Source organism: Colius striatus, chromosome 11, assembly GCF_028858725.1.
Source record: "Colius striatus isolate bColStr4 chromosome 11, bColStr4.1.hap1, whole genome shotgun sequence".
Classification (NCBI taxonomy): Eukaryota; Metazoa; Chordata; class Aves; order Coliiformes; family Coliidae; genus Colius; species Colius striatus.
In genome coordinates, this window is record NC_084769.1 from 6,674,614 (window position 1) to 6,687,580 (window position 12,967).

Below are 12,967 nucleotides of genomic sequence, written 5' to 3' on the forward strand. Positions count from 1 at the left end.
AAGATAATCACCTTGAAATTGCTCAGGAAAACAATAAAAATAGGAGGAAAACTAAGAGAAAATTAGGTCTAGTGTAGAGGCGAAAAGCAAGGGAAGACATGATAATCCCATTACATAGAAGGGCATGCTCAATTTGGAGAGAGAGAAGGATGACAAGATGAATCAGCTGAAACTGCAGCTAAAAATGATGTAGTTCATATACTAGAAAAGGCCATGAAGACAGATTAGCTGCCTGACTACAGAACCCTTCACTAGCAGGCTCACAGTTTCAGTACCAGTGGAGCACTCTTGAGAATATACACTCCCCTTTCAGTACACGATCATGGATTACGTTCAGAATAGCTTTCAAAAGACACTGTTGATTTTTGACTAATACAGAAGCTACAACAGATTTCAGCAAGTATCACACTGACATCCAGGAGATTAAAAGAAGAATGTGTTCACTCAATGTATATATCTACTTTTCTGTGAAATAATATAGAACAAAAGCACAACATTCACTCTGCATGTAAAAATATTACACTGATTAGGATGCAAGCCACATTGACACAGGATACATTTGTGATTTGGAACTAATAGCTTTTGCATCAATCCCAAGTTTCCATTGCCCTGCATTTTCAAAAGCCTCTGGTGAGCACTCTGATACAGTTTCAGGAACATTGTCAAGCATGAAGTTAGCAGCTGAGCTCTACATTATATGAGCTCTCGAAAACCTTTTGCAGATTCACAATGCAAACCTTCGATCTTCTGCTGCAAGTCAGTAAAGGTAAGTGCCTTGAGAAACAATACCAAAGTTCAGACTCCCTGGTACCTGGAGTCAGTAAATTAAACCAGGCCCTCTGGCATTATTTCCCCAACAAATTGTAGATGCTTCAGCTGAAGCAAAGGTGACCAGTGTCTTTACTAGCAACTGCGATAGAAATCAGCTCACCAAGTTCCAAATCACTTGACAAGGGACACATCCATTAGTTTACATTATTATGCATTTTGACTTGTCTTTCTTTTTCTACTGCTGTTTTACTATTTCCCTCTGCCATCACATCCTTTTCCACATGCTGAATCTTTAAGCCTGTGAAGACTCTGATTTTTAAAGGAGAAATACTAATTTTGAAGTAACTGATACAACTCAGCTTTTCACTTCTCTGGAGATTCTGACACTAAAAAATAAAAGTTCTGCTGTCTTCCTGTTTCAGCCTACTGCTGGCTACTCTGAAGCTGCTATCTTCTACTCCATGATTCACTTGAGCTGTTCTAAATATATGCTGCAATCAGTCCTACAGTCTGAATCACATCTTCTAAACCTACTTTCAGTGAAGGCACGAGCATTTACAGAGTCAGCCAGATCAGAGGGACCTGACTGACTAGTTGTGTGGCCTCCAGAGTGCGAGTGCTGGCATGTAGAAAGGTGCACAAACATCTCGCTGAAGGCAGAAAAAGCAATTGCCCTCCTTTCTTTGGAAATATACTGCAAGCTCAGGTTGACCTAAGCAAGTCTTGAAACCACGCTAGGATTGGCACTTCTGGTTAGCAAAAACAATGGTTTCCTTTATAAAGGCTGCTGCCACCATCTCACAGCACTGAGATGTCCTAGAAGAGAAATGAAAACCAGCTACTGATCTTATACTGGAGGGCAGTTAACTCTCCCTATCATTTCAAGGAAGTCACAGTCTTAACTGGGGTAGCATTTGCCAAATCCTACTTTAGATAGACTCAGTGACTGGCCTCAGTAGCGTGGAAATGAAGCAACAGTTCTTAAGACCTGCAGTCTATTCAGCAGTGTTAATATAGAGCATCGTGAGGCATGGAAACTTACTTGCTATTCCAGTTTTTCCCATCTTTACACCCAAGTTGTCGAAGAACACTGCACCTGTAAGAGAGAACTCTGCCAATATTGAAAAGGTACACAAAGCATAAACACAAATATACTTAAGAGTCTCAAAGATTACTTGCCTGTTAATAAAGTCTATTGCTTGTGCTTTTAACTGTTCAGCGCTGTGCAAATCTGCGAGGATAAGAATGTCAGCAACATTTTCTACCGAGAGGTTACTACAGAGTGCTTCCTCACACATGACCTTCAGCCGTTCCAGTGCATACTGATAAAAGAAAAAACTACACTAATCATTCTTCAAACTCATTCTTTCTACCATTATCTCTAGTTTCTAAAATGGTTCCAGACATGGAAATGTTTGGTGTACCCCCCAAGCTTAACATCAAAATGCTTCCAAAGAGGTAACTCAAAATTTGACATGCTGCACTGAAGGGATCCAAATAGCAAGAGATGTGCATTAGGTTTGACACAAACTCATCAAAGGCTTTACTGGAAGAGCCTTAATTAAAGCAATAAACAACTCCTTTGGAAACTTTTGTCTTCAGTTTGGTAAGGGAGGAAGACATACAGGTTCTTTATCAAAATCATCATTAGACAGGTTTTCAGCTTCAAGCAAGAGACAAGAAATTATAAAGTGGAAAGCTGCAGGAAACAGTCCAAGGGAAAAGAAAATAGCCTCTTTGAAAATAGCTTGTTCTAAGTTTAGCCCCATCTCCATATCTGAATTTCCTGATTTCTTCCAAACCTTTGACACAGTCTACCAGAAACTGATATAAAATAATTCCATTCCCTTATTATATCTTGCATGAATAAGTTGTACTTGTTTTTTTAATGCTGTCATAGCCTGAACAGGTTTCATTCAGCTGTATACATTTCTACTGAGGCTATACCCATCTTGTTTAGTTTAGTACACTTCAGATATGGTTTTCAAGTCTGAAAAGAGTTTTAGACACCCGAGTGACATATATTCAAGTTGATGTTCCTACATTTGTATTAACAACTGTTCTACATAATGAAGAAATGACACTTAAAAACCAAATTATTGAGATAACTTCTGTGTTTCTAGACCTATGAAATTTTACTTCAGCTTTATTAATGTACTATTCCTCAGGATACTTCTATTTAGAGTAAATAAATGATAACAAACCTGACTTTACCAGGTAATACAGCAGTGTAATGCCTCTGCATGATACAGAACTATGTTATGCCTTTGCATTATGCAGAACACTAATTTTTAGATTATTTCATATTCAGAAGGAATATTTGAAAGTTTCTAGCAGTTTCTAACTTAGAAAAACCTATAGGGATGTCCTAGCTCACCATTTTTCTTTCCTAGTATTGCAGACAATCATACAACTGTATAATATTCTCCACAATTATGAATTATGCCCTTAGTAAAGGCGAGCATTCATAAAATAACACCATTCCTGCCTGAGTATACTGAAACTGGACAAAACACCATCAGTTTTGGCAAATGGGGTGTTGGCAATGAGAGGTGAAAAGAATAAGAATAGAAAGTCCCAAAAGTCAGGGCAGTATCAGCTCAAGAGAACTTGAAAAAATAGAACACATTCAGCTGCCAGTAAAAAAAACCCCACAATTGCTTTTTGAAATTAACTTCTGGGATAACTCATTACCTTAAAGTACTTATATTAGGATTGATTATGAGAACAGGTAGCTTTCAGCAATAATGTTACAAAGATATGACTGCACAACCAATTCAGAAATTGAAAAGTTAAAGAAATGACTGTATTGTCAGCTGAAAGAGTTTCCCTCATGCACTGAAGTGAGTATTTTCTGGATTTTAAACTACTTATGACTCCTCAAGGAAAGACACCTGTGTGACTTCTGAGGACAGCTAACTAAAACTTCATCTCAAGCTGCAAAGCAGTGAAGAAAAAAACCACAAGGTATTGGGTCTCTTAAAAAGTAAGAAAACTAAATTGTGATATGAAAGGAAATAATTTCACCTTCATTGCTGTGCTGCTAAGTCTCCTCATCTCAAAAATCATAGCAGAAAAACTATTTCACAGAGTGACAATTTAAAGAGTAGACAAGATCCCAATACAGAAGAGATGAAAGATTAGAACTATTATGTTTGTAGGGAAGACAAAAAGATGAAAGTTCTGAAGCAGCAGTACTTTAGGGAGCACAGTTAATTCAAACACTTGTTTAGATCCTCTTCAATAATACAACAATCTAAGATATGTTTTATGACTTTACAAATCGTATTAGTGGTTCCCAACTTAAAAAAAAAAAGGGTAAGAAATACAATATCTGAAAAACTTCTGGCCAAGAAAGATTTATCAGCCTTCTGCTCTTTCCCATCTTTCTCCTTTTCTGGTGAGATGTTTCTCTTTAAAAATATCAAAATACCTACATCAATCTGAAAAAAAAATAACATTGCACAAGCAAACACCATGTTTGGTAACTTAGGAGTCAATTACTTACTTTGTCTGCAGCTGCCAACAAATTGTCAGCCATTTTTTCAAGGTTTGGTGCTTTTCCTGTGTAAATGAATCTCATCATTTCTTTAAAAACTTCAGGGTCTACATCATTTATTTCTACACGATTCTGATAAAGAAGAAAAATCAATAAAAGCCTCTGAAATTTAGCTACAACTCTGAAGTGAACATATCAAATATCATCTGTATGAACACCACAAGCTTTTGCCATCCATCATCACATAAAATCCTTACAAATTTAAGTTAACATTCAGCAACATCAAGCAGAAAGTAATCAAAAGCAGCAGCTCTAAAAGTCAGGTAGAACACAGTTGGAAAAAGCTTCAGCAATAAAAAGTAATTGCAACTTTTTTTCTAGAAATGTCCCTGGACTCTATTGCACAGGCTGTACATAAAATTCAAGGCACAGTTTCAGGAATATTTAAAAGTGCTGCTGAGTTTCCAATCCAACAATGATGTGCTTGGAATATCAGAAGTCAGAGCACTAGAGGGAACAAAGTGAGACCTTTTTGGCTCAAGTTAAATTGAGTCAACACAGCCTATGTTTTGTTCTCAGAATACAAAAAGCAAACAAAGCAGCACATCTAACTGTCATCATGTAGCTGAAGAGAGCACTAATAAAACTGTGATTCCACGTGCTTGACCCCATTCTCCAATACTATTCCCTATAAGCAACTAACAAAGCAGGAATTTATGTCAAATATGTAGAAGCAAGAACCAGACTATTGAATGGAGTACAAAAATCAAAGGCTATGAGCACATGAGATGTACATGTTCTGGTTTCCTATCCACTGAGCCACAGAGAGTATTTAGGAGTAGGGGTGTACTGGAGATTTACTGCTGACATGAAAGTGAAGGTGCCTGGCACATCACATTACTGAAGCTGGGACATGTCTGTGCTCCTTTCAGTCAAAAATGATAATAAAATGCTTCCAATATTCCCATTCTACCTCTGAAAGTTTCCAGATTGGACAAGTACAGGGAAGAAAAATGCCATGTTTGCAAAACTCAGTTGTACTGCAATACCACATTCAGTGTTTGTTCACACAAGAGGCATCCTTGCAGCCTCCAAGACTACATGATGATTCCCTATTATAAACCATTAGTGAGTCGATCAATTCTTTGCCTTTTCATGGATCCTACCCATAACCAACCCATTTTAGATATTATGCTTCACAAAAGACACAAACAGCTCCTCACTGTGGGAGACAGTGCAATAAAAGCAGAAGCAGCTCTTTATGCTTATTAAGTAACTATCCATCCAAAACACACACATAGGTCAAGTGCCTGCAGAAACTGTGAATGAAAAGGAGCACTTCACTGCCTCAAGGCTTAATTTGAGTCACAACTCACCTGTTGCTTCTGTGTCCTAGCTACCATATGCACTAATATGCTAAAGCAGAACTTTAGTTGTCAAGGTATAACTGAAGCTAAAAGGGGCTGAGATTACCAGACCAATTACATCAGTAGCCAACATTAGAAAAAAACCAACCCAAAACTTACCTAGGGCAGATACAAGAACCTAAAAACCCAAATCTACAGCCTCTCCAGTCAGCCCTGTCTGCTCTTTCTAAACAAAGACACTCCAGCTGAACTCACCAGGAGAGCACTAGGGACCAGTACCTCCTGCACTCATGCACTATCATGCAGTACTTACTCTCCTCAACTTGCAATATTTCAAGATTTCTGTAAGCTTTCCCTTTTTCACAACATACAAATATTTACATGTAAAGTTTTCAAGTGAGGCTTACTTTTTTGCTTTCCTCCATTTCATGTTCAAACATTGCATTAAAAACTGGAGATCGTGCTGTAGCGAGAAAAGTAAACAGTAAATATCATCAAATTTAACACTTTCAGCAATTTTAATTACAAAATAATAGCAATACAAAAGTAGAAAGTACCTGCAAGGACAGATTTATGAGCTTTGAATTCTTGTCCTCCTACATAAAAACTGCAATCTGTAAATCTTGTTGTTTCCCAGAGATTCCCTAAATCTTCTGCTAGTCGACATTCAGGTACCTTCAAAGTGTTTGTATTAGACTGTCCTGATATATTTACTGAGTCTTGGACCACGCTTACCTAACAGAAAATCACAGCAAGACAACTCCTTCATAACTGAATGCCAATAATAATTAAATTACAGTACCTATTGCTACAAGTTTCAGCAATTGCAAAGCAAAAACAGTGGTGTTTCTGGCATTAGGTGAGAACCATAATCTAATGCTTTACAGTTTACTTAAAAGTAGAACAAATAGGACTTTACTTAGAGAGACTAACATTGTGTAGTTATCCAACCAAAACGAGAGAGCACAATACTACATGTCATCTGACAGAAATGCCAAAGTAAATAAGTCAGGGTCAGATACAGTTCTTGGATACCAGCAGGATCAAAAAATAAAAGTTAAGACTATTTCAGAGATATATTAACAGTTCAAGGCTCTTCACACATTTAAGGAAGACACAGACAATATAAAACTCTAAACAGATCATCAGGATTCACAAGGTCACAGGAAAGCTTCATGAGAATAACACAGAGAAATTTCGAGTAGTATGATGGTCCTCATTTTAACTACAGTAAGTCTATACTTAACCTGCAATGTAATAAAGCAAAGTAAGTGACATAGCTCCCGCATTACTTCATCTTACTGTGTCCAGTTGACCCAGAAATCATGTTTTTAAACGAGACTAATGTAATTTTTTAAAAATGTAAGTCGATGAAATGAGATGTGGTAGGTAAATAACTTAAACGACAAAATGCATCCTCAGAGGATGTAATTTCTGTACAGAACTAGTTAAGAAAACTGTGAAATACATGCACTTGAAGTCAATATATTGCCATTATTCGCCATGTAAATGCCTTTCACATAAGTAGTAGATAAAACAGTAGCATTCTTCCTTGTTTTTTTCAGGTATTTTTACCTAATAAGTTCTTTTAATCAGTATGTTGGGGAAATAGAAGAGCTCAGCAGGTTTTACTTCTGTTGTCTGAGAGTACACACCTGAGAATAAAACCTTTGTAAAGAAAAAAGCCACACAACAACATCTTGATCACTGCATTTCTCAAATATTAAAAATTAGGATTATATATTAAAAGAGAAAATGCTGATGCTGCTAAGATCTGTGCTTTGTCTGATTTCCAGAGGCACGGCATCTGGAATAAATCTGGCATAAAGCAAAAATAGCGTAGCTCAGCTTCATAGAAAGTCAGAGCATTGCAAGCCAAACTCCAGATCACAAGAGGAAGATGATCCAATTAAGACAGCAGCTTGGGGATTTGAATCATTGCCTAATTCCCTGTTTCATCCTATATCCCCTTGTGATTATAAGAAATTCCTTTATAATATTCTACCTTTTAAAGGGGGAAAAAACCTAAACCCTCAAAGCACTGCAAAACTTCACTTTCACAGTGAGACTATACAACACTGAAAAAACCCACTGATTTACTTCACTGCTTGGAAAGCTATGCAGCTTTGTACAGCACAAATACTTTAGGGGCACAAGTCCTGTTTGCATTTTATACAACCTTACACATGAAGGTATACAAGTGTATAAACTAGGACTTGAACAAGTCTGCACGATGACAACACAGATGTGTATCATTTTCTTGGGTTTGAATCTGTGGTGGCCTGATAGTAAAGAGGATGTAAGTGATACTCTAGACTACTCTCTCAACATATGCTAGATAAGAGATCTATGTAAGCACTCACTAGTAAAAACATCCCTGCAGAGAATCTATTATTCCATTAGCAAATGCAAATACTGGCAAGACTTCAGTAATTTCAGATTGTATGCTAAGAACTGAGTGAAACAGAGAAGAGACTGCTTAAAATGATTAAATGATGAAGTTATATTTAACCAATAGGTCACTTGTCAGTGGCAACACTAGACTTCACAAAGCATTTAACATAACATTCCTCTGGTTTCCAAGCCAAAGACATATCTGAACATCTGGCAACACAGAAAGAATATCTTTGCTGCCAAGGAAGAACAAATAATCCTCCTGCAATCTAACACAGAGAAAAGAGAAGGCCAGAACAGCAGGTACTTGGTGAGCTTTACTAAATACCTGCTATATACGGTAAGTTGTATGAAGGTTAGTGCAATAGAGCTTTAAGAAGTAGTAATTTGGTCTCCCAGCTAGGACACAAGTAGGAAGGTAAACAAAATTAGAACCTATAGTGAAGTTTTAAAGGACAAAAACTTCAGACTTGTCTATGGAAACAGGTCCTTCGAACACCACCTGTTATGTTTAATGACGGATGAAGAACTAGAAGAACACATCAGAATAAATAAACTTTTAAAGTATTTGGATTTTCCTTTTATTTCAGAATTTATTTTAACATGCTTGCTGTGCACAACTCAATGTTGTCCTTCCTTCAGTATTTATAATCAGGTTAGGTCAAACACTTCACAAAAACCACTCACATTAAAAAACATCAAGAAGTTATATTTAAAGATTAGCATGAAAGTCTAAAAAACAATATTTTTCCCTGGAAAATTCAGTATTTGTGCAAATTTTTTTGCTTAAACAAACTTTATCTCTGGAATTAGATAGGGCCTAATTTCTAAAACCAAACACTACTTTGAAGAGCTGTTCATTTACTTGAAAGTACTCATTACGAGGCAAACTTAAAACGAGAAAATACCCAAAAGTATCTTTACAGAACCATAAAACACTTGTTACATCTGCTTTTATCACCCAAATAATTGTATTCATAACAAATTTATCATGCAGCTAATTTAACTTGTCTAAGTGAAAATAAGATGCACTATATTTGCAATATCTAGTCTCAAGGGCCACATTTCAATTATTCTTCCTACACAGCATAATGACATATAATTAAATTGTAATCTTGCCAAGACAATTTTACACATTTCCTGTAAATACACAGATCAAAGCAAACTTATTAGCAGTTAGAGCATCTATCATCCTTCAAAGTCAGTAATCACTCCATGGCAGCAAAGATAACGGACCAATGTATATTTAACATACACTGTACTTACATTGCAACTTTCTCTAGTTTGTTTTCAACATTGAGTAAGCGTTTTACTGAATTTTAATATGACAATTTAGGTTACCAACTTCACTGATATTATGAAAGTGACCCATAATACACCATGAAATTAAATTTATGCCACAGCTCTCAATATTAATTCTCAGCATTAAGTAGTCACACACAGAATCACTCAGAATGGTAGGTGTTAGAAGGGACTACTAGAGATCATCTAGTCCAATCCCCCTGCTAAACGATTCTCAAACTTGTTCAGAAAACAAAATCTAACAGTTACTATAAAAATAAAGTCTTTAATTCACTTGAAAGGCCTGTTCATTGGTTAAGGCCATCAGTTGTGATAGTACAGGAATATAGATTGACAACTAGTTATTTTGCTTATTCAGTGAAAAACAATCCTATAATTCTAGACACAACTTTTATCTAAAGAAGTTACCTCAGTAAAATAGTACTAGAGATAGCACATATCAGCCACCTTTGCAGAAATAATTCTAGTCTTATACTAGTGTAATCCTGTCAGATTCAGAGAGAAGGCAAACAGCATTTGATTAATTCAGACTTATTCTACACTTCAGTAAATGTGTATTCAAAAAAGAAGACAAAATACAAGGCAGGCAAAGCAAGTAAATGTGTCCCTTACCATGTACATAGTTTACAGAAGACAACTTTTCTAGCATATTACTATTCAAATCAACCTCTATCAACCTCTATTTATTAGAGCAGAAAATATTTTATTTACAAGTTTACCACTTTAAAAAAAAAACCCTATACCCACCTCACAGAATAGTGTAAGCTTGTCATCTGGGAGAAGACCATTAGCTTCATCTAGTAAAAAATCTCTTCGGATAAATTTCTTAAAACCCCAGTCCTTGCCTTGCACAAATCGATACGCTCTTTGGCTTTCTGATAAAACAGTGACGTACAAATAAAGCAAGTTAAAGAAAAACATGAACAAACGACGACGCCTAAAAATTCTATATGAAGACCAAGTGTTAATAAAAAATAAATAAATAAATTTAACACATTTGGGTCATGTGTCATATTTTTTTTAGGAAACCCACAACCCATAAGGCTTTCAAAAATGTTGTAATAGTGCTGTTTTATAAAACACTTGATAAAACTTAGTAGAGCACAATTTGCAACTCAAACCATATCATCTCCTTAGATGTTATCTTAAGCAGCATCCAACAAGAGATGAGTTCTTCCAGTTAATGTTTAAGAATGCAAACATGTCAAAACAGAAACTGTTCACAGGGAAGTACCATTACAGTGAATTTGTCATCAACAAGGCATTCTGACAACACTTCTGCAGTTGTCATAACAACCTGTTTTGACTCCTTCCTGAAACAGAAAATCTTATTTCATAGGTTGAAATTTATTTTGAAATACAGTAAAAGAATTAAAAGTGCAAAAGAGAAATAAAATCATTCAAGGAAACCTATTTTTGGTCATTTAAAAAAAAGTCTTGTTTATATTTACCTTTTAGCCATAGTTACGAGATTATTTTAACCCATCAGATTTGCTGTGACCACACAACACTTTTTTTCCCCCAGTTCCAATGTTTGTAGCCCACAAAAGGGTTCTCAAAGTCATATTAGTACAAGTATATGTAAATTCAGAAAGATTAGTTATTTTACATGGCACAATCACTATTAAGGTGGCCAATTGTTCCATAAACCAAACCTCAGGAAAGAGCACCATATACTTTTACTTGGAACTAAACATGGGAAAGAGGCTGTGATCTCTTATTTGGGAATCAATTTGAGAATGTATGTAGAATGGACCCTATTCTAAGTTATATTTAGAAAAATCATTCAAAATGGAGAGTGAAAATAGTTCTGAAATAGTAGAAGGGGGCGGGGGGGAAGAATCTCAAGAAGAGGGTTTTTAAGATACAATTTTCCTTTCATTCCAAAAAGGCTGAGAAAGAAACATGTCACTATTTCATTTTCTGTATGGACAGATTAAGTCCGTATTTTTAAAAACAAAGTATTTTCCATCTCTTACAATATCTCCAGAAAAGTCAGACTTCTCTAATTATCTTGGTAGTATCACTGATACAGACATCACCATGTATGTTAGAAAGCATGCAGGTATAATAAGTTGTCATCAATGTACTCAATGTAGCTGGAAAAATAACACAGTAGTTTATCACCAGAATTAGATCAAGCAAAATATATTGTGCAGGTTTAATTTAATAGAATGAATACAGGAATTGACAATGATGGAGATGTCTCCATCCCTGTCACCATATCAGACTCAGATCTTCAAACGAAAACAGCCTTTCCTACACAGAGCACGGAAGCAGAGGGAAATGCACTTACTGAAGTGCAGTGTGGGCTTTGAGGGTGACAGAACAAATGTAGAATACTGTTCACATTTTTAAATCTGCACATTGAGGAGGAAAAATTGACATTTAGAAAAACATTGTTTACGTTTTTGGCTGCTGGATTAGGGTTTTCACATTTACCAACTTGCTAAAAACTCACAACAAACCTCATAAAATTGAGTGAAAAAATAAAATTGGAAAATGACATTTTTAAAAAAAGAGGCAAAAATGTCTTCCTTAGATTCAGCCCAATTCTTCTTTCTGCTGACTTTTTTGCTGTTATCAGCAAGAACTGACATTAGGCCTCTGAAATTAAGTGATCAGTAGCAATTAAAGCACACAAAACCACAAAAATAAAGCAGCATAGAAGTGTAAATGTATTTTTCCTCTAATACAGTTGGACTATTAGTTTGTTACCAATTTTATGCACAGGTTTATCACTTGAAGCAGTAGTCCATGCATGAACTACCAATTTACAAAGGACATCTAAAGTTGGATATCATTATGCTGTACAAATAAAAACAGAGCATCTCCAGAAGCAGATGGTAAATGGCTGGAAAGTCCAGAAATAAGATTTGTTGGTAATTTCCCAAAATGAAAATTAATTTATAACTCTTGTCATGCAAAAACCAGGATAGCTACTTTTACAGAAACTGAAGGCACTTCTCATTGGATTTTTTAGCACCTTGTGATTTTTAACACTTAAAGGAGTATTTAGTAAATAATCTTCAGGTTCTTAAAATGCCTCCATCCTACATGACATGTCCCTCTCATTTAGGACAGCATTGTGAAGAAAGCTCTTATACATTTTCTGGGAAATCAGCACAGCTGAATGCTTCTCTGAAGCACCTGTAAACTCATGCACCCAGCACAGGGAAGAAACTGAAGGAATTAGAAGCTGTGTGCAGTTGCAGACCTCCTTGGTCTCAGAGATGGGATAGCTCTGGTGACTGGATGGTTACAGGCTCTGTAGAGAGGCCAGGCCAGGTGAGGGAAAGGGCTACCATTTTACACAAGAACCACAGGAATGTGTGGAGCTCTGCCTTGCAATGGGTGATGAACCAGATAGGAGTGTCCTGCCCTCTAATCCTGATCCACACAATGTGAAGTAATGCTGAGTTCAATGTCCATTACAGACCTACTGATGAGGAAGAAACAAGTAACTGGTGATTGACAGAGTTCTCATGGACCATAAGTGAACAAAAGCCAGCAATGAACCCTGAAGGCAAAAAAGGACCAACAGCATCTAGTTCAACACTAAAACAGGTTGCCCAGATGTGTTGCAGAGCCTCCATCCTTTGAGATGTTCAGAACACAAGAGGTCCCAAGCAAA

At 36.3% G+C, this 12,967-nt stretch overlaps 1 protein-coding gene across 1 annotated transcript in view; it reads right to left on the bottom strand.

Moving 5' to 3' along the window:
• Nucleotides 1-12,967, bottom strand: part of SPOPL (speckle type BTB/POZ protein like) — a 37,162-nt gene that overhangs the window by 4,503 nt on the left and 19,692 nt on the right. Inside the window, exons 5-10 of the mRNA XM_062004876.1 lie at nucleotides 10,081-10,208; nucleotides 6,195-6,372; nucleotides 6,045-6,100; nucleotides 4,280-4,402; nucleotides 1,951-2,093; nucleotides 1,814-1,867 (exon numbers count right to left, since the gene is read on the bottom strand). Of these exons, the coding sequence (XP_061860860.1) occupies nucleotides 1,814-1,867; nucleotides 1,951-2,093; nucleotides 4,280-4,402; nucleotides 6,045-6,100; nucleotides 6,195-6,372; nucleotides 10,081-10,208 (682 nt within the window). The remainder of the gene's footprint in view (nucleotides 1-1,813; nucleotides 1,868-1,950; nucleotides 2,094-4,279; nucleotides 4,403-6,044; nucleotides 6,101-6,194; nucleotides 6,373-10,080; nucleotides 10,209-12,967) is intronic.